This window comes from Lingula anatina, chromosome 5 (assembly GCF_051362555.1).
Source record: "Lingula anatina isolate TDL-2025a chromosome 5, LinAna3.0, whole genome shotgun sequence".
Lineage (NCBI taxonomy): Eukaryota > Metazoa > Brachiopoda > Lingulata > Lingulida > Lingulidae > Lingula > Lingula anatina.
The window spans coordinates 11209817-11235055 of NC_141771.1; the positions used below are offsets into that span (position 1 = coordinate 11209817).

At 36.7% G+C, this 25239-nt stretch overlaps 1 protein-coding gene across 3 annotated transcripts in view; it reads right to left on the reverse strand.

Moving 5' to 3' along the window:
- LOC106165240 (uncharacterized) overlaps positions 1 to 24732 on the reverse strand; it is a 70334-nt gene extending 45602 nt beyond the window's left edge. Inside the window, exons 1-7 of one of the 3 annotated variants that reach the window (XM_013543366.3) lie at positions 24548 to 24732; positions 23840 to 23950; positions 23442 to 23503; positions 22950 to 23064; positions 19498 to 19665; positions 18982 to 19093; positions 15383 to 15505 (exon numbers count right to left, since the gene is read on the reverse strand). In XM_013543366.3, the coding sequence (XP_013398820.2) occupies positions 15383 to 15505; positions 18982 to 19093; positions 19498 to 19665; positions 22950 to 23064; positions 23442 to 23503; positions 23840 to 23950; positions 24548 to 24590 (734 nt within the window). In that variant the 5' untranslated portion in view covers positions 24591 to 24732. Of the gene's footprint in view, positions 1 to 15382; positions 15506 to 18981; positions 19094 to 19497; positions 19666 to 22949; positions 23065 to 23441; positions 23504 to 23839; positions 23951 to 24088; positions 24283 to 24547 lie in introns of those variants that run through there. The other 2 variants (XM_087012542.1, XM_087012541.1) reach the window with 2 other exon arrangements.
- Between the last annotated feature and the right edge of the window lie 507 nt (positions 24733 to 25239).

Sequence of the window (25239 nt, forward strand, 5' to 3'; positions counted from 1 at the left end):
AAATTTGATAAATTCCTTAATGACTCAGAAAAGATGTCATCTTACAAAGTGAGCTATTTCTGAAATCTATAAATGATAGTCCATTTTGGAATGAGGTGATCTGAGATAATTGTTCGTAAAGACAGACTATACTTTATAAGGTAAATACTTTGACTGTTTAATAGATATTCAACTGCCCTGCATTCAGCATAATTAACATATTACGTAAAGCAATAAAAATTCATGTGTCTGCCAACCTATACATCTGTGTCTATAGTCTACTGCAAAAAAGGATACAGATGCTTCTCTCAACTAAAATATTTCTTTTTAAGTCCCACATTTTTAAAGACTTTTGTAGTTTTTTTTTTAACTGCAGCAATATGACTTGACAGCTAATGTCCTACATAAATCAAAAAGTAACAACACCCAAATAATTGTTCTGAACAAAAGATCACCTTGGCTGACCACAGTAAGTGTCCTCAGAGAGAACTAGAGGATCAGAGAGGCGATACCGCCTCCGAATATTGTACCACCAGCTGGAGCAAGCGCATTCGTATAGACCCCCACATACACAAAATAAGGGACATAGCCACCAGTTTTGTGCTTGACAAGCTGTAAAAATGCAATCAACAAGAATTTTTAAACTATTGCAAAAAATATATATGGTACAATCAAATTTAAGTTCTTCGTAAGGTAGGTCAAGGGTCAATTTCAAGGTCACAGTAAATTGCCAGTATATGACTTCCTATTCAAGTTCAAGAGTAACTATGGACCTATCTCTGTCAAGTTTGAAGTTAAAAGAGAAAGAAATTAGCAGAGTTCAGTTCATGATAAAAAGTAGGTCAAAGGTCAATTTCAAGGTCACATTTAGATTGCCAGTATATGACTTTCTATTCAAGTTCAATAGTAACTATGGACCTATCTCTGCCAGTTTTGGAGATAAAAGGGAAGCAAAATTTGCAAAGTTCAGTTTATGGTGAAAAGTAGGACAAAGGTCAATTTTAATGTCACATTTATAATGCCAGTATATGACTTCCTATTCAAGTTCAATAGTAACTACGGACCTATCTCAGCCAGTTTTGGAGATAAAAGGAAAGCAAAATTTGCAAAATTCAGTTTATGGTGTAAAGTAGGTCAAAGGTCAATTTTAAGGTCACATTTAGATTGCCAGTATATGACTTCCTTTTCAAGTTCAATAGTAACTATGGACCTATCTCTGCCAGTTTTGGAGATAAAAGGAAAGCAAAATTTGCAAAGTTCAGTTCATGGTGAAAAGTAGGTCAAAGGTCAATTTCAAGGTCACATTTAGATTGCCAGTATATGACTTCCTATTCAAGTTCAATAGTAACTATGGACCTATCTCAGCCAGTTTTGGAGATAAAAGGGAAGCAAAATTTGCAAAATTCAGTTCATGGTGAAAAGTAGGTCAAAGGTCAATTTCAAGGTCACATTTAGATTGCCAGTATATGACTTCCTATTCAAGTTCAATAGTAACTATGGACCTATCTCTGCCAGTTTTGGAGATAAAAGGGAAGCAAAATTTGCAAAGTTCAGTTGGGTGAAAAGTAGGTCAAAGGTCAATTTTGAGGTCACATTTAGATTGCCAGTATATGACTTCCTATTCAAGTTCAATAGTAACTACGGACCTATCTCAGCCAGTTTTGGAGATAAAAGAAAAGCAAAATTTGCAAAATTCAGTTCATGGTGTAAAGTAGGTCAAAGGTCAATTTTAAGGTCACATTTAGATTGCCAGTGTATGACTTCCTATTCAAGTTCAATAGTAACTATGGACCTATCTCTGCCAGTTTTGGAGATAAAAGGGAAGCAAATTTTGCAAAGTTCAGTTTATGGTGAAAAGTAGGTCAAAGGTCAATTTTAAGGTCACATTTAGATTGCCAGTATATGACTTCCTATTCAAGTTCAATAGTAACTATGGACCTATCTCTGCCAGTTTTGGAGATAAAAGGGAAGAAAAATTTGCAAAGTTCAGTTCATGGTGAAAAGTAGGTCAAAGGTCACTTTCAAGGTCATAGTAAGATTGCCAGTATATGACTTCCTATTCAACTTCAATAGTAACTATGGACCTATCTCTGCCAGTTTTGGAGATAAAAGGGAAGAAAAATTTGCAAAGTTCAGTTCATGGTGAAAAGTAGGTCAAAGGTCCCTTTCAAGGTCATAGTAAGATTGCCAGTATATGACTTCCTATTCAACTTCAATAGTAACTATGGACCTATCTCTGCCAGTTTTGGAGATATAAGGGACTAAATGTTATAATTTTGGAGTTACCATAATGTGCCTTAAATTTCGTACAGAAAAAATTAATTAAAATAAAGAAAATGTCATTTTGGTCAAAATTCTTGAAATAGGAGGTGCTCTGAAGTTTCAGAAGTTCAAATTTGATGAAATAATGTCATTTTTGAACACAAGTTGTCTGCTTTGCCAAGCCTTATGTTTTATTTTTCCAGAGTTCAAAATTTATTATCCATTACCGTACTGCACATTTTGCTTTTACCACCAATATGTACTTTTTGATACAGCGTAACTCGAAAACCGTATGGAATACAAAAAAACCGAGACCACCTCCAGTGTTGGGCTTTACATGCTCTACAAAATGCAAAAAAGAATGGGTCTCTAGCATTAACGGTTCCCGAATTAGAGACAGTTTTCAGTTTCGGTATCTTATGGCCGCTACTCCCGTGAAAATGCACCGATTGACCCCAAATTCATGGAGATGAAAGATGACCTGAAGGGTAACACCTTCCAATAATATTATTGGTTAAGTCTGTGTGGTGTCTGAATAACAGGGCAAAAAAAATTTTTTTCGTAAAAAATTTAATTTTTTGGAAAATTTTGGCCCATTTGACCTTGAAGTAAAGGTCAAAGGTCAAATCCAAGGGTATATTTGAAATCTACACATATGACTTTTGGAAAGCCGTCTATAGAAATTTTTCCCATAACTCCTTCCGTAGGGTAGATAATTAGCATTTAATTTTGCCATTTTTAGACAAGGGTGCATTGCAATGAGTGCCACACCCAGACCCCAATACCGACAAAGCCCAAATTTTACGTGGAACGAGTTGAGATTATAGGTGACCTAAATCCATGAGATGGGTACGGGGGCCCTTACCGTCTAGGAGGAGAAGCGGTAACGGTAGCCGTCCGGCGGAGCCGGCGGAGCCGGCGGAGCCAACGGAGCCGGCGGAGCCGGCGGAGCCGGCGGAACGATCCGGACGGGACCGAAACCATGTGTACCGCCAGCGCTAACGCTGGTGGTACAAATACTGAATGGAGAATGATTAATTTGACCAAACAGCACCATGGAAATAAAAAAGGACTTAAATTATTAAAACCACAATGCATTTTTAAACACTTGTTAACGAAATCAATGATATGAAGAATAGTTCCTCAATGGCTATGGTACTGTAAGTTGGACAAGGTACAAAACCCAAAGTACACAACAATCTGCTTTTATCTATAAAACTACAGAAACAAAAATACTTCAAAGCAAGATGATTCATAAGTGTAAGAGTATAAATATGAGTGATTAAAAAATGCAGTGGCAATATCTGGCACCAAACCAGGTCAACAGAGTCAGTGAAGTGTCCCATATAAAAACCTCTGTCTGGAGTGGACTAGTGACAAGGAACCAAGCAGAACAGCAGTGTGCTTTCCACCCTACTGGTTATCCCCCATGACTCCAAACCAGCAGAACTATTTTTGTCCAAATCAACATGTACATCTAGAAAAAATAGCTATTTGTCTTATTCAACTAGTGGAACTTTTTAAAAACTTCAAAACCAAAAAACTTGGTCCAAAAAACTTATCAATGGATAATGGAAAAACAATCTGAGTCAACTTCTCTAAGTCCAGTGACTTTAGTAATTAAATTTAAAGTCAATAGACTGGCATTGGTAGCCAAAGTCTCATACTGCTGTTGATCGGACTGGTTCTTTGCTAAATATAATGACTCCAATCTAGATACAACCTAAAGTGACAAATGACATTTTTTTCTGCAAATAAAAAGCCTAGGGGCATATTTCAGGATAAATCTCAGTATGAATTCCAGTGTGTCCTTAATCTGTATCAGTTCTCTATAAATATACCAGAAAATAAAAAAACAAAACACAAAGCACATAAATATATATATATATATATATGGTGGAGGTATCATTAGTCCATTACTATTCTTTCTGGTCCTAAGCTTCTATTTTAAATCTTTTCAAAGTGAATAAACACCTGAGAAAGGTGAGAGCTGCTCTGTTCTGTTAAGGTTAAGATGAAAAGATGAAAGAGAGAAATCTGAGACGAGGTGAGACATGGATACTTCTGGACAGTTAGTGATACACTTGGATACGAGTCAAAGATCACATTGTGTTTGTATGGTGAAATTGTTTGTGCTGAAAAAAAAAAACTGGTTTGAAGTTGAACTTCTAGTTTCTATCTTAGTGCATTTATGCATTCAGTTTGTTAAAAGCATTCCTGTGTTCAAAACTTTCTCAATTTGAAATCTTTAAGATTAATCTTTTACTGTTTTATTGTTACTGGTCTTTGTTTTTGACTTTTTTAACAGGTATGCAATCTACAGGTGTGGGTCTGGACATTTTTTAAACATAGAACCTGATATCAACATGATAGGTCAGGGGCGGATCCAGAGATATACAGTCTTCCAAATTATTTTTGCTGATCCAGGCTACATTTTTGACTGTCTTCCGACAGAAAAAATTAGATACCCGTCAATGAAAATTTAAAAATCTGACCGTCTTCCAGAAGACCCAGAAGACGACCTAAATCTGTCCCTGTAGGTGACTGTTAAATAACAAAAGGTCACTGTGATAAACTCTCTAATGCCTAGCATTGTACCACTGTGCCAACTCCAAAAATATTAAATCATGAATTTCAGCCTTACATCCATCAAACGAAGTAATTACTTCACACACAACCCATCATGACAAACGTAGTCACAATTTAAAGTCATTTTATTCCTCGTCAAACAGACATCATCGCGCTGCTATGACTGCTAATTGCTGCTTGCCATTGCTCAAGTAAATGTCTTGAAACATTGCTAATTGATGTAGGTCTGTTAATCAGGTTCTGATGATCTGATAATCTCCATATCAGTATTAATAAGCAGAACATAGAGTCCAATGTCACAGTTCCATAATAGTGCACCTGATCAACTCTGAGGCTCAGCTGTTCAGTTCATTTCAAAATTAATTAAAGATAATCAGAATTCTTAAAACATTTACTTTATTGACCAAATGAAATGAAAAGCTATATTTATTTATTTATTTATTTATTTATTTATTTATTTATTTATTTATTTATTTATTTATTTAGTCAATTTATCATTGAAGTAGTTCAATTTTTTTTACTACATGGCTATTTATCTAAAATAAAATCTAAACCAGTGTTAGACCAGGCAGTCTCATCAAGGAAAGCTCTCATCTCTTCATTAAAAATGTCATCTTACTTAAAAAATTAGATAAAACAATTATATGAACCAAGGACATTAATATGTATGATATTTACTCATCAATACAATAATCTGCTGAGATAAAACAGCCATTTTCCCCAATTGTCTGGTATTCAGTTATATGAGATGTTAAAACATTTAATGTCTCCCAGCACCTTCATAAAATGGCTATAAAACACTTCTCAGTTCGCCATTAGAGACATGTTTTATCATAAATTTTATGTGTTGGACTGGAAACCTGCTGTATTTTTTTCATGTGAAAGTAAGAAATTTATCCAATCTTTCTCCGAGACCCGTTTCAGTGACAGTAATTATATATCAGAGGTTTGATATGTTTAAAAACAAAACATTTAAACCTGCACAGAGATGATATGAAACCCAGGCATCAGTAAAATATTTAAATGAGCCAACAGAGGCTATATTTAAAAACAAAAGTCACTTTCATATTAGAGCTACAAATTGGATATTTTGATGTTTTTCTTCATAATCTTTAAGATCACCAGTTACGATTCTTCTCAAATGACTTGACGAAAATGATTAATTTTTTTCATTTGCCTTTATCATATATCACCCACAGGTTGTTATCCTCAGGCTATGTCCCCATAATATCAGTTAGTGTGGTATAAGAGCCCTGTGTAAGGCACTTCACTATCATTTTCATGCAAAGGAAATGAGATGTGGCAGTAATTACATGCTGCGGTGTCTTCTTCCCTGTCATTACACTGGGAAGTGTGCCCAGTACTTGAGGGGGGAGACAGAAAGAGAGAGAGAGTGAAAGAGAGGGAGAGGGGCAGCAAGCAGTGAAAGGGGGGGGGGGAGAGAGAGAGTGGGGCTAAATCAGACTTTGTACTGTGCAAGTATTGGCAGTATATGTAGACAGCCATGTTTGTATCCTGGAATTGAAATATGTCTCAATATTTTATCTTTAGGATGGTGAAAATTTATTTACCTTTCTAAATGAATGGGGATACAAGTGTATCATCTAATTTGATCCCAATGTTGACAAAATTTGATTGATCATTTTTTGGGGGTTGTTAATCAAATCTTCTGGCAGAGACTTTGACTATCAAGACGGAAAGACGTGAAGACCTGGTTTACTATTACAATCATTAATGAAACATTAAACCAGTTTTCAGATTTTCAAATTTACATTGACAGTTATCTATTTTTTCTATTGGAAGACGGTCAAAACTGGAGGATGAATCAACAAAGATAATTTGGAAGACTGTAAGTAAATAGCTCTGGATCCGCCCCTGAAAATAACAAAAAATAGCTAGTGTTTTTGACCATAAGCTTGTTTTAGTAGGCTAAGTGGTGTATCCTTAAAGTTCAGCCTAAAAGTGAAGACAAATTACTGATCTAAAACTCATCTGCAAAACCTGCATCAGACGTATAGACTTCTCCCCATGTTACAGCTGGTAATGACTTTTCAACTGTTAAAAAGGACTGTATTTTGTCTTGTAACTGTAACTCAAGGCCTGTGTAATGAGGGCTGGGGCTCTAGTGGAAACCATTGTCTTCACCTAGACTGGGTACCTTGGAAAGGTAATAACATCAATCACAGGTGAAGTTTACCTGGTCCATACATAACACTTGCCCCATTAAGTACTCGAGTGAAAAAAGTTATTGTCAGGTAAGAGATCTGTTGAAACAATATATAAATCAACACCTTCCCTTTTTTCATTCATCAAAGAGTCACTCCTCGCTGCATCAAAACATCAGAGATATGTCCACCTTTTATTGCTCAAGGTTTCAAACAAAAATGGACTTTTTTCTACAATAATATCAACTTACTACAGTGACCATTTTTTACAAAAATTAATTTTAGTTTAATTTCTACTGAGAAAAGGATTTTTCCACAAATGCCTTCACTGTAAATTATATAACTAAATGAAACAAGAATGTCTACAAATAACTCACAAGATAAAACTAATTTGATGCTGTATCTATAAAGATAGTAACCAAAGGACAAAACAAAATAGCCACACAAAAACCCTCTAAATGTTATCATATCTAAGACATGACAGTAACTCAGAAAAAACTTTCGCTATAACAAGATGCACCAAGACATTGCATAAAAAATCAACACCAAATAATAGGAGGTATGATTTTAAAAAACCTACAGCTTTGAAGAAGATAGCAAAAGAGAGAAAAATCTGATAAAATAGTCATTCAGTGATAAACTTTTTTGCCCTAACAATTTATAATTTAATCTTTGATCAGAGATTGCAGGAGGTGTGGGGATTGCACGCGTTGATACGAACAGTGGTGGTTTTGGAACAATCTAGGGTGATATCCCTCCCTCTTGAGGTCATCACAAATAACCAGAGAGATTTATTACACTAGCTTCTGCTGGGCGTAATTTGAAGGCTTGTCTACATGAGATTTCAAAATTAAGAGAAAAACTGCCAAATTCTAAATTGGTGTACGTTGATACAGAGTGAAAAACAAAGTGATAGTGTGTATGTCAGAAATCAAAACATTCAAAAGAACTCAAAATGCACTTCTGTTGTACAAAATGTACATTTTTGGATCATTTTCTGAACTATTTTCACAAATACGAGAGAAAGGGCAATTATCTCAGTGAAAACATATATCACCTAAAGAAAAACAATACACCACTTTTAGATGTGTTAATAAAAGTGGTAATAGTGCAATTTATTACAGGACATCACTTTCTTCAAAACAATTGTGAAAGCAGCTCTGAATCATAACAAGAAAAACAAGGGTGAGGCAAAGAAAGCAATTTTTTAAAGACCTTGTTGGTGCTATCCATCAAGATTTAAAGGCGCCATCCACCAAGCCAAAAGTTCCATTTTGACTTCGTTTCTGTAAATAGACCTACCAAAAATATTTATGCATCTGAACAAAATCAATTTATTTCATTTAACATATTCTAAAATAATGTCTTGTCTTTATGGCCCTGCATCATTACTTTCTTGCATTGTTACACCCACCCACCCCCCACCCCGGTAGCCTTAGCAATACTTTTAGCCTAGCCAAATCACTACCTTTTCATGACTTTTTTTCTCCAAATAGTTTAAATTTGACCAAAGCAAATCAAATTAGCCTTTTAATGTCTATTTTGTTTAGCCATTTTAAGGTAGTAATTAACAGTAAATTGTCAAAATTTGGGTGTTTTTCTGAATTTGTCAGTATTAGATAGATGAAATATCAACTTCATATCAGCCTATCTTAAAATAATGGAAGTTTACAAATAAACCCGTAATTTTAGCCTAATTGCTGATTTACCCCTGTGGTAGCGTGTCTGAGTTTTAAAGTAGGTCACACTTGTCCATATATGTGTTTGATTGGCAGCTCCACTGTGCAGCTGTATATTTCTCGTACTAGATTGCTGCTAAGCCTTTCACATTCTGTGAGTAACGTCGCGCTTTCACTTGCCAAACAATACTTTTCATTTTGAATTTATCAGTGAACTTAATTCTGACGATCTATTAAAGCTTTAAAAAGCAGACATATAGATGAGACGTATATGGGCAAAGGCACTCCCCCTAGGTGTCACGTGGTGAAGAAGGCTGACGTCACGACTAACATGGTGGCTGCTGTCAATGCATGGAGGGGGCCTCCGGTTGAAAATGTTCAATAATAATGTTGAAAATGGATGAAAGACATAGTGACAGTTACATGGGCAGTGAGTAGAGGGCTGAACCAGTATAAATAACTAAATTTCTCAGCTTGCCAATGCAGCTCACTGATTATATAACGTTGGAATCTCTGGGGAGCACTAAAAGGCTGATTTCTCTGCTTCAGTTTATGGCTTCAAGAGAACGATTTAGACCAGTGTCAAAATTAATTAGAACTCTCAACCGATGAAAGCTGGTATTCATTCGTTAGATCTAAGGTTTGTCTGAAAGTATGTGTCTGGGATTTCATAACATCAGCTCCGTTTTCAACTTTGAGCGCATTCTCAACGAATTAAGCCAGGCTTTACAAAGCCGGTGACCTAAAAATGGCGGACGTACATGAAAGAAAAACCGCCTAATCTTTTAATAGTCTCTCCGCCTCTCACACGCCTCCCCACACGTCGTCCCTGCGGGGTACAGTAATTAAATCTCGGCTCCGAACATTAATATTTCCGTGAATATCTCTGGTGATATTATCTCCGTAGATAGTCGATTCATTGCTGCTCTACGGGCCAAATTATTCCTTTTTCGTCTCTGTTTTCAAAGATAATAGAACAGAAGAGCTTTTTTCCTTCGATCGCCTTCAGCCGCCATGCTTTCTTCACCACGAGTTTAACTGATGAGCATGCGCACTTAATATTTCTCAGGTAGCTTCCGCATGGTGAACGGAGACGCGATTTAATTACTGTACCCCGCAGGGACGACGTGTGGGGCGGCGGAGATTATTATGAGATTAGGCGGTTTTTCTTTCATGTACGTCCGCCATTTTTAGGTCACCGGCTTTGTAAAGCCTGGCTTAATTCGTTGAGAATGCGCTCTTAGGCATGCTTTAGTTAGGCTAGGGGGTCTCGTGAACTGGAAACCAAGTTTATTTTGATATCTCTGCTAATTTAACACATATCGCTAATTTGAGGCGCATTCTTGTTGATCCCTATGAAGGTTCACGAGGCAAGCTGTCTACACATGTCCATTTGTAGTGGACTTCTAGTTTTTAAGGTGTAAAGATCATGTTGAGCACACCTATTAAGCATTATATCTCATTACGTAATGATTACATAATAAAATAAGAATATGAAATGAAGAGCTGTTGAAATAAGCTTTCTATTGATATGTAACATGTTGGTATATCTTGGCCGGTTTAGAAGATAGCTACCCCTGTTATCTACATCCTTAAGTCAGTTTTAAACTAAACTGGTAAGTGTTAGTGCTGATGTTTGGGCCTTTGGAAAGAATATTTTTAATGTGGGGAGGAATTTAACTGTTGATAATCACCAGATAAAAGATCTGCACAGAAAGACGGAAACTGGGAACCACATAAAGACAACACAATGAAAAAATGGCCTGTTAAAATTCACAACAACACCAAGCCTGTCTCCAGGGTTCTAAATTTGCGCCAGAAACCCCAGCCACACATCAAAAAGAACAGGTGCGGGCGACATAACTGACACTGATCACCAAATACGACAAAATTTATAATCATTTCAGGAACATTAACAGCACTGTGAGACATGTTACATAGGGTTAGGTATACATAGTGCCTTGTTATGTCGCAGTATCTTGCTTTTTTATATTCTGGAATAAGGAGGACATTTTTTTTTTTTTTTTTTTTTTTTTTTTTTTTTTTTTTTTTTTTTACGAAAAGTGCCAAATAACTTATTACCAGTTTTCCACACCTCTAAAGATGCGCACCTAATTTTAGAGGGTACATGTTTCTACCTAAATGCATTTCATTTGTTTACAGAATCAAAACATAGGTGAAAATAATATTAGTTAAAATCAACTATAAAATGTCTTTTTTTACAAAAGGAGAGAGAAAGATACAACAAAGAGATATTATCTGTTGAAAAAAAATGGATCAGCCAAAGATGAAATGGACAACCCTGCCCCTTCGAAACAGAAAGAATTTGATGTGATTAGGAATACACTTTACATGCAATGTTGTCATTTAAAAACAATCACCATATTAAGCAGCAATGTGTGTCCTCATAAAGGGGACAAGTCAAGGCTCTCATCTAAATACATTAAAATAAAACTCCAAATCCAAACCCCAATTCCTCTTCATAATTATTATAATAGTAACTGATAATAATTAAGATTTATTATTAATTTACTGTTACTATGGCTATTCATCAAACAATAGAATATGATCTAGCAATAAGTCTAATAGCAAAGAATGATGGATCAACTTGTTCCGCATGCGCTCAAAGTAAACTTGGCAACTGTGTCTGCCAGAACACTACACTGAACACATATGAACTTGCATGGGTTGGTTAGTGAGTGTTTATGTAAACCCTGTAAAACTTAACCCAAATTATTTATTTTTTTAAAACCCTGTATATAATATATGTCAGTTTTAATAGTCTATTTAACGGACTAAAGTGTTTTCCAAACAAAAGTAAACATACTGTCAAACACAGTGTACTGAGTAGCTATCATTATGATGCCCAGTGCAGTTTCAGTTAATGAAATTCTTCCAAGGAAAAGTTGTAATGGTTATTGCTTTGACCATTAATGTGCTTACTGGTGTCATTTTCTTCTTGATGAAGTGTAACTTTCCTTTCAATGAGAATCTAGTCAATGCACCTGCACAATTTCCTCTGGGTTGAGTTATTCTAAAATAATTTACCCCTGTTAAGAAAAAAAATGAATGGCCTCCACAAAAGATTAAGATATTTATCTGATTAAATATTAATCTGCTTCATGACAAATTAAATCCATCATGATGAAAAGTGGTTATTCAGCAGAAATGGCAAGTTAAGCAAAGAGATGATAACTGTTATCCAGGTTCACCACCTCATCTTCACGGTCTGACAAATAACTTCATAAATCTTCGAGGAGCCTCAGGCAAATAATGAAAATTGTCAGCCGGTGTCAAAAAGGTTACAGGAAAATATGTCGTGAAATCTAAGATCTAAGACCCCAGTCTTGGAAAAAAATTGTTGAATTTTAATATCAGATGTTGGTCCACGAAAATATATTATTTTGCAATGAAGCTATAAGTGGAAAATGATAGGACCTGTCCAGAGGACTGAATTATTATTATTATTTCTAAATGTAAGTTTTCAGTGAGGATAAAACCATTGACCAAAAAGAAGGAAAGATAAATGATCAGCCCAAATGCACATTTTAGGTGTAGGGAATTTAAATGAAAATCTCTCATAAAGGCTATCACAAATACTGTTTACAAATTGAATACGGCTATACAAAGTGATGTCATGGTGCAAATATTACAGGAAAATTTAATCACTATACTAGTTTAAGATGCTGCAGGATATGGCTTGCTGCAAGATCAAACGAGCTGACCCAAGTCTCGAGCCAGAAGCTCAATTTTTGGGCTCCAAAAATAGAAGTATAAACAAGAAATGGACAATGACTTGCAAAATCATGACACCCAATTCATCAGAAGGTGTACGGGCAGGAAATGAAGGGGTCAAGTACGTCTTGCCAGAGGCTGATGAGTGAAAAACTGGACCAAATATGATCATGAAATCAACTTAATTCATGATTCACTTTCAAACAAAGGCACGCAAAATTGCATGTTATGTTATCCTTTTATGTCCATACAAGCTATGAGCTGAACCAACAGAGGAATAAAAAATTGAGACCCAAAAAAGGCAATTTAAAAAAAAATGGCCTAAATTTCTCCATGGCAAGTAGGAAAACCAAAAGGTCATACCCCCTCCCTTCTTAATATATTGGATCCATTAATGCTTTTTTATCATAATACGGTGACCAAATTTCCATTTATGTAAGGCAACATATAGCAAATTACAATATTGCATGCAGGGGGCAAGAGTTATATATGATCCAGTGTTGAGTATGAGTAGAAGATAAAGAAGGGTGTTTGGCTAACAGCTACAGTATGATAAAGACACAAAACTATTTTTTAATACACAATAATATGCAGAAAACTTGCATGCATCCATTCTAATAAAACATTAGGAAAGCAGTTCACTAAAGGCTGAAAAAAAAGTTGGTGTGCCACCAAAAACTATTTCATGTGTAGCCCTTACACATACAGACTAACAGAGATTAATGAAGGTTCATTAGAAAAAGTGAGATGAAATTAAAGTCTAGGTCCAAGCAAAGGAAACATAGTTTGTTGACATCAGGGATGACTTTTTGGCTTCCAAAATAAGGAGAATCCCCTAAAAGTCCGATAAAGCACCAACACCGACCAAAATGTCCTGGCGTCAAAAAGTCAGAAAAATCTCAGGACCCAAACTAACCAGTGTTATGCTGCATGCAACACCATGCAAAGGTCTACATTTGGATGCATATAGCGCACTCAGTGCACAATCAGACAAATATTTCACCAAAAGACAATCTGCCACAGGGTTTTAAGCCGATTCTTACAAGCACCATCTCCATAAAAACAGGAGCCAATGGTTCTGTCCTCCAGTTCTGGTCTTGTAAATATAAACATCAAATGACAACATCAGGCTGGAATCCATGTTAAGTTCTTTCATATGATGTGACAATAATAGCCTTTATTTCCAATCTAAAATACATTACCTTGGAACAATGCATACAAAACAGGGCAAGTACAAAATAAGTATTGCCTTTTTGACCTAATTAATAATGGACCACATTTCTAGGCATATAGTGCAGTTAAAAAAGCACTAAAGTACATACTATCTCAGTAAACTCCTTAAGTACCAAAGGCAACGAATCTTTTAAAAAATCATCCCAATGGCCATGCTCAGAAACAAAGCGCAGGGTTCCAGAGAGATTAGACTGACTTCCCATGGTTTAAACTCTATTTTGGATCCTAACAAGAAATATACATATTATATATTGTTGATATCCAAAAGATTAAAGTGGTTTTCCATTGTTTTAAACTGTAATCACAAGATTCAGCTAATGTGTCATGTACTTCATAACACTGTCTCGACTTAAATGGAAATGTACTCAAACACACACATCTCAGACCCAATGAAGGTACACTGTCTCAGTTTATATACAAATGCACCCCAACACACAAATACATACTTCAGACCCATAAAGTTACATTGTTCCAACTAAAATGAGAACACAGTTATATACACAAGCATCTCAGTCACCCCATGACACAATGCTGTTCCAACTTAAATGGAAACATGCCCAAATGCACACACAAACACACAAGTGCGTGCACACATGCACACACATCAGTTGCCATGAATTGACACCAGGAGGGTGTAGGACATGGTCAAGTTGAGCCATGTTCAAGTTCAGCTTTCGGCAGAAGTCACAAAACTTGCCAAAAGCTAAACTGGCCATGAAGCCCAGTCACTGCCACACTTTAGCATTGTGTTTTATGCAGCCAGTGAGACCCGGAAAGAATGGTTGAGAGAAAGGCCTGGACAGACGAGGTTTGGACTGTGAAAACTATTTACAGTAGAAGACTATTTCCCCCCAGGTAATTGGTAAGGATAAGAATCTGTCACTTGGTTGTTTATTTCCTGCAAGTACAGGAGACATGCCTATTTATCTTTAAGCTATGCTTCCTCCTGTACATAAAAAAGAACAAACAAAAAAAAAAGTCACGCAATAGCTGCAGGAACTAATAAATTAATTTTCATAAAAAGCTCATCTAGAAAAAAGAATAAATCATACCCAGAATCACATGCCTTGTGAATTTGTGCAAAAATACTTCCTTTTTCATACACTTGCATTCAATTCAACTCTACATTACTTCAACATGCACACCTTTAAGACCTTTCTCTCACAACTTCACTTGCATTTCACTATCACGGTAAAAAAATTATCATCTTAATGAGTTGCCAACACGCCAGTGCTAATAATAATAAGGTCTATTGTGTAATATCTAATCAACAACAGAACAACACCTGAAAGCACTTGGAGTCTGTCCTGAATAATATGTAGAATACCTGTAAATGTGTACACTTGACAACTCGGACAGACTGGAATCATTGTGTTAGAGAAGACGCCTCACACTACATAGTCAAGATTCCAACCAAGAGAGAAATCACTGACATAACTGTGTTAGTTGTGTTGGGAGTGCCAACAAACCAACCATGGGCAAAAAATCACAGCATGCTTCAATTAACAAAAATCACAGGACACAAATAATATATATACAGTAAGTATATTATGTTTATAGACTAAGTATTAGAAGTTCATTGTTGTGATTGTTGAGACATTTAAATGTCATCTAAAGCATGCTTAATAATGTTAGCATGCTCCAACTTACATCCCTCTATCATCTGATATTTTCTGCTCCATCCTAAAAGACAAAGTGCCATTAAAAAACATGATAACTTTTTTTTCAATTTCAGTTTACCTTTCTTTCCCCCTCCTGCTGGTTGCTAGCTGTGTCATTCTCCCCAGAGCTCCGTCTCCGTACCCAGCACCAGCACTGTAGGATGTGCGTAATACTTTGGCTTCTTCATGAAGACGTTTTCTCCTGAAAAAATAAAAGTAATAAATAAATAAATAAATACAAGATTCATGTGAATATCCTGAAAGATTTTAAAAGCATTAAAGGTACATACGAACCGAGCATCAGTGGAGCTTGGATTCCCAATAACACATGTAAACCACTTCTACTAGTTTCTTATACGACTCAAATAAATTCGATATGCCAAGGGATAAACTGAATAGATCACTCAATCAGCCATAAAAGACCTTTAGACTGCTCCTTTTCTTTAAATTTTTGGTTGGAAATTTAACCTACTTTCGTGACCTACATTTCTGGCCCATTGACATACAGCAGAGAATGCCAGCAGAAAAATCCGTTCAAACATCATTTTAGGGTAAAATTAAACAATGCCTTTTAGTAATTCTCTTAGTTATACTGCTTGAAACTATATGCTGGCATTTGGTTGGTTTTTGTGACAAAAAATTGACTTTGTATGTATCTTTAACATAACTTTCAGTTCATTTTCATTTGTACAATAACATGTTGTGCAGAGCCGCAGATGCATGATTCATAATTTTCTATAATAAAATTGTGCATGATGCCAGTTCACAGAGCTTTTGGTAGCTTACAACTCCACGTTTCTCTTCTATTTTTAGGTGATAAATCTATAAATTTAATTACACAGACTGTTTTAGCACTGTACGGGCAATTTTTCAGCTAATGGTGGGTCTGGTTCCATAAAAGAACTCAATAAAGTTGGTCTCGATCCTACAACTATCATTTCAGTCTACTTTAAATAACAAGCGACAGTCAATAGTAGGGCCATTTCAAGATATATGCTTCACAGACATTTAAATTACAAATAAAAATCATACTAAAAATGCAATTCGGTGCATATTATAATGGTCCAGCTCAGTAATTAAATTTAAATGATCTACTACAGAGTTACTCAGAATTGAGGTGGACCCATATTTTCTGACAGAGTTCAGAGCAACTTCCAGTTACTGAGACAGGTCCCTGCATCATTCCAGACCCTATATGAATGCAGAGTTTTCTTTTAAAGGAAAAAAAATTAAGTTCTTTAGCTAGTCCTCCACGTCTTGATTGCTTACTTCCAGTTTTCAGGTAAACCCAGAGTCTGTAGCTGTTTCACTGTGTTAGCAGGCGCTCTAGTTACATGATAATCCTGTGTCCTGGAATCCTCCCAAATAGTTGGAAGAGTTGGCAAAGTCTTAGCTTGCATTCTGATTAAAAAACATCACAAGCAGGGAGAGAGAAACATTCATTATGTTTGAGTGAACCTCCTCATTTTCTCAATCAGACTTGCTCTATTCTGTCAAGCAGCCTTTTCCAACTGTTGATATCCCTTGTTACTATTGATAATCAGCAAAAAAGTTCATAAAAAATCTAAGTTTGTTGACTGTTCACAATAACTGTCATAATGAACACCAACGCTTGCCATGATGTACTGTATACCTTTTTAATGTCTTTCTGTTGGTTCCTGATAAACCAGCACTATTTGATAGGACTCCACGCAATATAACTTATTTCAGTCAGTACCATTGTTTGCCTCATCTTTTTAATGTCTCAGCAGTCTTAGCCCACATTTAAGTTGATCTACTTCCATCTGATAAACCCCAGTCCAGTCTCCTAGGGCAAATTTTTATAGAAGTCAGCAACAATTCTTGTCATATAGCTCTTTTCAGTACCCCTGCCATCTTTATATGTCTAGCCTTCAAATATTCTCTGATATAAAAATAGACAAAGCCTTTGGCTGACAATGCCAATTTTTGTTGTCATAAACATCATTTGTTGTCATAAACATCTTTTTAATGTCTTTTCTGAGCCTCTTCCAAGGTGCCTCCAACGTGCCAGCTAAACTGGCGCCACCTGTCACAACTGTGGATAGTCTGAAGTAGTTCACAGGGACATAAACCTGTTGTCCCTTTCTAGGCCATGAGGGTGTCTAGTGTTCAAAAGTTGACAATAATTATCTATAAAAATCTATAAAACAAGATACTATATCCTCTCAGGTCGCATCCCCCAGGCCGAAGTGAAAAATGATTGCCTATTATGCATAGCACATTTTCTATAGTAGAACACATTCTGGTATTGATGTATTGATTACCACCTAAGTATTCCAATACAAGTAACATTTGTGTGCTAGAGATCAGACTAAGTAAAATCCTCCATAACATTATGATTTTCTAAATGGGCCTGATTCACTGAAGGACTAAAGTTGAAAGTTGGTCACAACTTGAAAAAGTATGGTTTACTTTATTCCAAGATAAAAGGGTAGTAATATTGTCAGTTTAACAGGTCCTAACTTGAAATTACATTATAATGGGGGTTGGGGTGGGGGGGGGTAAACAGTCATCTCCAGCGCAGGGAATCCAATTAGTTTACTTTTTTACATAAAATAGCCAGGCTGTTAAGCTGTCAATCTCTCAAAATGCAGTGAAACAAAAAAAAAAGAAAAAAAAAGCACCACAACAGCCCTATTATGTGTAAACCTTAGTTCTACACTTGACCAAAAAAGTTTGGAAACATGAAATTGTTTTTCAATAATTTTAATTATTGATTTGCCCACTGCATTATAGTTTTTTGAAATAAACTAATGTAGTGGGCAAATCTTCAGTGTATATAAAAAAAGTAATATATAATATATAATATAAAAATATTTACCTTAGCTCACATGCTTAATATTTTACAATCATTCAAAATAATGATGTTTCCTAACTTTTTGGGGCAAGTGTACTTCAAAATACATGCACAAGTCACATTTCTCCTGAGGGTATACTATGAATAATAAATGGCGTTCAACCAGTGCAACTATCTTAACATGCAATCACACAATTAAAAATATAATATATTCTCCTTAAGGAGAAACATCAATAAAAATCTTAATTAAACTAATTGCTTAACCTATATCTTCATGTTCACTTGAATCTGGAACAACAAAAATGTCAGCTCTTTATGGATCCCAGTTGTATTTATAAATCCTACTGCAACATGGGTAGACAACTCTGCTGTATAGTATATAAAACCAGCCCAAAGCAATCTGATGTTATACAGATATTACAGAGGATTCTGATTGGTTAAAAAGTATTTTGCAGGACTGACACTTGACTAAGTTGATTTACATAGTGATGGAGAAAAGTTTTCAAAATTTCCTTCGCAACACTTTAGTCCATGACAGTTGTATTTTAATTGAGTATGTGTATATGCAATTTGATGTGTAAGCACACTAAAACACAGATGAATGGTCCCTGATAATATTTCCCCTTGCAGGAAATATTTGGTAAATATGAATCCCCCCTCATCATGTACCCCTTATGTCTCACTAACCCACCCCCCACCCTGTGTGTACCTCTCATGCACCCCCCCCCCCCCCTCACAGTATGCACCCCTCCTTGACTCATCCTTACTCAACCTCTCATGTATGCCCCACCCCCGGTGTGTACCTATCATCATCTCACCCTTAGTGAGCCTCTCGTGTTCCCCCCTCCCCCAAAGCGTACCTCTCATTGATCTCATCCTTAGTCAACCTCTCATGTCCCAGTGAGGTGGTCCATGCTGTCCTTCTTCTCTGAAGACTGCTGGGGTTGTTGAACTCCTCAGCTTCATCTGTGTCTGGAAGTTACACTTGTAATGGTCATAATTATATCACGGGCTTCTCTAAAGTACTAAATATATTATTTACAGTGTCCATGATAATATCATAACATGCAGTTACTGTTATTAATACTGCATAATGCTTAATATTTATTTAAGACAATAAGAAAAATGTAATTATACAAATTGTTTCAAATTACCCTTCAGGTGAACTTTTGTTCAAAAGATGTAATACAAAGTCTAGATAATCTTTTTATAAATTTTTTTTCAAAATCTTTTTTCACTTCCTATCATGCTATCACAGACGCACACAAGCATGCACACACACGCACACACACACATTTCCACAGCTCCTGTGTGCTTTACTATACTTCTTTTCCATTTTCTATGATATAACTTTCACACACAGGATCCTGTACTACCTGACCCACTGAACTGCAAGATTTTAGACTTCCTGACTGCAGCCCTGGGTGACACGGGTGACATCACTCTGTCCCTGGCTGAGGTGATCACACGTGGAGACTGTCTTGATTTCCACCCCTCATCCTCCTCCAGGAGCTGTAACTCGTCTCTACACAGTCTCAGCTTTCCTGGAAATAACAGACAAGAAATAAAGCCTAGGTTACGTTTGCCATGTGATGTTTGCTTGGTGCCATATATGTTCCTTTTCGTACAGCATCTGTGCAGAGGCTGGTGGTGGTCATACTGAATCACAGGGACCCACAGCCTTTGTAGCCCCTACGATTTTGCTAGGCTGAAATTTTGGACAAATTTTAAGACCTTAAAATGAGAAACGCGACCAAGGGACCCTCTGGGTAACACCCTAATTCCCGATGTTATCTTTATCAAGGACTCAAAAGCAGTAGTGGTCGACCCTACTATTCAGGTCGAAGAATGCGACACGCTAGAGAAAGCGAATGTTGAGAAGAGAAGAAAATATCTAGTAGGTGTGAGAGAGAGAGCATATCACTGGAACAACCGCTATTGAAGTGTATGGACTCACAATAGGAGCCAGAGGGGGGTGGGGATGCATCTCGAGCACCCGAGTCCTCAAGTCTCTAGAGAAATGGAGCATGCACTTTGCACAGCATCTTGTTGTTAAAGCCATGCTCAGGACTGTGTAAGTATTATCACTCCATAGTGGGGATAGGTATGCAGAGAGAGCCCCGAACTAAACAGACTGGACAGTCCGTACTCTAGTTATATTACACCACACGGATACCATTCATTGCCCACACCGGGTTCCTATGAAGCCTCATAGGTTAAGGCGGTAAGAGTGTAGAATTGGACAGGAATTGTTCTATAACTCAGTGAGAATTCTCTTTATGCTTCAAGAGCAGTTGAGAAGATCAATTGGATCTTGGCTTCAAGATTCTGGTGCTTCAAGGGAACAATGGCCATAGTATGGACTGCTCTGCATTATACTGACTGTAGTGAGAAGTGTTTACCTGTTATTATGGTGAAAAGTTTTTCCTGTTGGCACTCTGCCAGCAAGCTACAGCATAAATGGCCCTGAACTAGTCTACACTGGGTCACACTTCATATTACTACCAACCACTGGACAGACAGAGAGAGATCCCAGCAGGTTGATCCCATGCTGCTCACTTACTCTCATGCTGCTGATTCAGTTGCTGACTCCACTGCATACTGCCAACATAAATACAGACAATAACAACTCTTATTGGCCTGGAACAACAGCCGTGGCAACAGGTGCAAAAAACCTTCATTGGTAAAACCATGGCTGCTGAGAACAGAGTTATTATGGTCCAGACACAAATGTATTCAATGAGTGCAGCCTGAAGAGAAAAACAGAATCTTAAGGATGCTTGGAATTCCCGACCCTGATCCTGTGCAGCAAGATCACCATTGTAGTGATCCGACATCTGTAAGTAGCTTGTCTTGGGTCTCGATTTGGAGTTGAGGCTGTGTGGCAGATTGAGAGTAACCCAAGAGCTGTGAGGAATGACGAGACTCTAGGTTATAGCTAGTAGCGAGAATAAAGGGCACCGCCATTACTGAGAGGCAAGATAAAAATAGAGGTTGAAATCTGTGGTTTCTAGTGGTCAGCCATAGAAAGGGATTTCAGGACTGCTAAGGTAAGCAGTTTAGCAATAGAAAGATCTGGAGCCAGAGTAGATTAGTGTAAGGGCTTTTTACACCAGGACATCCCCTACTTTTTTGCATGAAAAGACAATAACTCTTGCTGGACTGGAAAAACAGCCGAGGAAAAAGGTGCAAGAAGCCCTCATTGGTGAAACCATGGCTGCTGGGAAGAGTTATCTTGGTCCAATATGACACCCTCATAGAAGAAACAATGTGTGAGGCCAAAGGGAACTTCAAAGCCTTCCTAAGAATTGACAAGATGGCTGGTGGTGGACAGACTGACACCCAAAATAAGAAAACACCAAGATAATTAATCCAGGACTCTTGTCACTGCCATCCTCCTTGCTGCTCCTTCACTTCCCTCTAAATGTAATAGTGCATTACAAGAAACTGCGACAGGTGGGTGTAGAGTTTCTGGGCGACTTTTATTGGGATGCAGACTTAGCGCAAGAAATTCCGTAATATCAGTAGGGAACAACCATTGAAAAGGTACAATAGTTTGCCAATTCAAGGAGATTTGAAATAGGCAAAAAGTGAACTATATAACCAACAGCAACTGCTTTCAGGCCATGAATGTGATGCAGAGGCAGCATACAGAACTGCAGCATGTAAAGTGTACTCTGAAACTTGGACAAATCATTATCCATGAAGACTTTGCGGAAAATTATTCTATTAAACAGCAAGGTGAGATCATGTCCACCCATTAGAGCTCAAAACAAGAAGCTGTTTTCAAAGCTTTTATATTATTATTGACTTTGAGTCAGGTCATTTAGCAGCAGTATTTGACCTGTAGTTGGGACAATTGACCAATGCAGACAAGAAGACAACTGTGACCACCTTCATGCATCATATAGTATAGTTTCTGATGAGTTCAGACATGACAAGCATAGTGCTTGTGCCTTATATGGGATTACCACAGATGATATACTTCCTTGGAAAATTGAACACAGGCACTACTGGTTATACAATGCAGGGTCGCAGTACAAAAACAAATACACAATTTCTGCAATCTTCTTTTTCATGAAGAGGATTTCAGTTGTATATGTGATTGGAGCTTTTTTGCAACTGCACACGGGAAGGGAGCAATAGATGGGATTGGAGGAGAGATGAAAAGGAGCTTGTGGAAAGAGGTTTCAAAAGGAAAGACAGTTGTCAACAATATCATAATTGTAATGTTCATAACTACTAAGGTGCATCCTATTTGGAATAGGATACAACATTATAGACAAGAAAAACAAATCTACGTGTTGAATTCAACAAAAGAGTAATGTTACATGGAACTACAGTGACTGGTCATGGAAGACTTGGGCTTGGTAGCTTAGTGGGTAGAGCACTGTATCTACTGTTTTATCCTACTATAGATTTTATTGTATATTGTCTGAGATTCGGATAGCCACATCTCAGAACGCGAGACAGTTCTTGTGGAAGAATGGCTGAAGACAGATGCTGTGTTTCACTGTATTATTTTATTGTACGGCAAAATGTAACGTAGGCTTTAGCAAGGATGGCATATAAACAAACAAGGAAAAAAACAAGTAGAAAATATTCCCTGGGAACAGAAATTTATGCATGAAAATTGTGACTGTCCTAATAACAGAGACGTGTCATCATAGTATCACAACTGTATTATTATAAAATTAATGGGTCAGATGTATCATTTAACTTCAAAGGAGATGGTCAGACAGTGGTCTCTCTGTTAGTATAGCCGATGACTGGCAGAAAAGAGGGAGGGCGGGGAAGGGGGGCGGGAAAAGAATCTGCTGAAACTTACTTTGTCTCTCCACCTCATGTTCGTCAAACATGTTGTAGATGGTCCTGAGCGGGACATTCTGTGGCAGCAGGTCATCTTGAAACTCAGCAAGTGGCTTGTATAACAGTTCTACTGGCTACAGAGAGAGTGAAAATGGAATTAAATTAATTATATAAACTAAACTGTAATCATAAGTTTTGCCTTTGACCAGTAACTACATTTTCATTATTTGCTGAAAAAGTTATTAAATGTTTTTCTTATTGTCAAGCATAAACACATTAGTTTTAGGGAATACTTATTACATATAACTATTAAATTTGGTTATCTATTTATCCCCTATCTGTTCAAATTTCAATTATCTTTCTCAAAGTCTTAATTGGATATAGTTACAATACAGTGTTCATATAAACTTTTGTAACCTCTATAATATTATTCAGAGAAAAGAAAAATCATGTTTAAAATGAGTGAATATCTCTTATTATATAAATCTTAGTGGCTGTAACTTTATTATACCTTTATCCCCAGTCTAGAACAAGCTTCCAAGGATCTAGGACTTGTCATCACATATCTGCTGTCTGAAATAAATCACTGATCATGTTATCACTTATATTCTATACTCTATACAATATTAATTGAAATGAATATGAAATCAGAATTGCATATGCTATACTGTACACAAATGCATTTCTAATATGCTTTTGAAAATCAATATTTCTTGTTGTGGATCTTACAAGATATGTGTTTGCAAAGACATATGTAAACGTGACAAAAAGACTTTTATATAATAATAATTGTAATGTATGATTTATATATCTCACATTAAATAATGCACAGTTTGAGCAATCTCCATAGACTGATTTTGTCTACAGGAATAAGGTTTTAGTTAAACAGGCAATATGTTAAAAAACAACCTTCAAATTTTGGATCTTCAAAATTGTACAGGTCTATCATCTCCTCAGCTTGCGGTCTGTGTCTAAAGGGCAAAGGAGCAGTCAACGGTCTGGAGGTGTTCAGTTTGGTACCTGAAGAAGATAAAAGACATATCAATATACATCATACGAGAGAGAGAGAGAGAGAGAGAAAGAGAAAAAGAGAGAGAGAGAGAGGTCATATTCTGACTGTAATGTGGAAAACAACTACAAAGATTTTTCTGGGGGAACCTGGCAAAGTACACTGCTAGCATGGTACATGAGTCGCATACAAAGTCTGATGTCATGATGAAGAAACAAAGTCAAAGTATATTCAGATATCAGCAGAACTGTCAGCAGAATTTGTCAGCACACTGGGCTGTCCCTCTCTGTCCAGCTGAAGTGAAGTGACTCTCTGTCCAGTGGAAATGAAGTGAAGTGACACTCTGTCCAGTGGAAGTAAAGTGAAGAGAGCAGAGTTAGAGTAGTAGTAGTAGAAGTGGAAGGTTTATATAGTGTGGCCTGTTGGCAGAGTACCAACAGGAAAAATTGTTCAATATAATACAGATCACGTTGAACAGGTAACAATGAAATGTACTTAGTAAAAACTACTCACAGCTAGAACAACAGGTAAATGCTCTGAACTGAAGCAGAACAATATATGATGGGGTAGATTACACTAACACTGACACTGAGAAATCAATCCTGTACCTGATATGTTGAAGAAATCCTCGCCGTCTGGGTCTGAAGCCATCGTAAATATTTGGTTGTCCTACTAAAAATCATTTGACATGTAAGAGGTTTCTGTAGGCGCCCTACAAGGGCGAATTTCATCAAATCAATAGATTTCACTCATTCGAATCGAGTCCTTATCAACTCAAACCTCGTTTTCGATGTTGTCACGTGGTGCCAATTTTTAAAAGCGTTTTTAGTTGTTTTTTAGCAGTCTTTTTCAATGATGTTACTAACACATCAAAGGAAATTCATTGTAAATAAAGCAAGGAAAATATGAAGTAGGTTGGATGAGAAAAACGTGTAAAACATTATTTTATTCAAAGAAGGTGATTTTCCGCGATCCTGCGAGATCAACCTTCAAGGTCAAGGTCGTAGTACATGTGGAAAGAGCCAGAGTTGTAAACATAACAAATTCCAACGCTTGAAGAAAGTTCCACGAGGAAAAGAACGTAACATGCAGAGTAAAAGAGTGATTTTAGGTCTATACAAGGAATTACTTAAAAAAGGAAGGACGTTGAAACTAACCGACAGGGATTATTTCAACTACAGAATACGAAAAGAATTCCGTGCGAACGCTCGTGTCAAAAGTGAGAAAGAACAACAATGGTTGATAGAAGTGAGTTTAGCATTTAGTTACTTTTAATACCATCTGCAAATTTTCCAGGTGA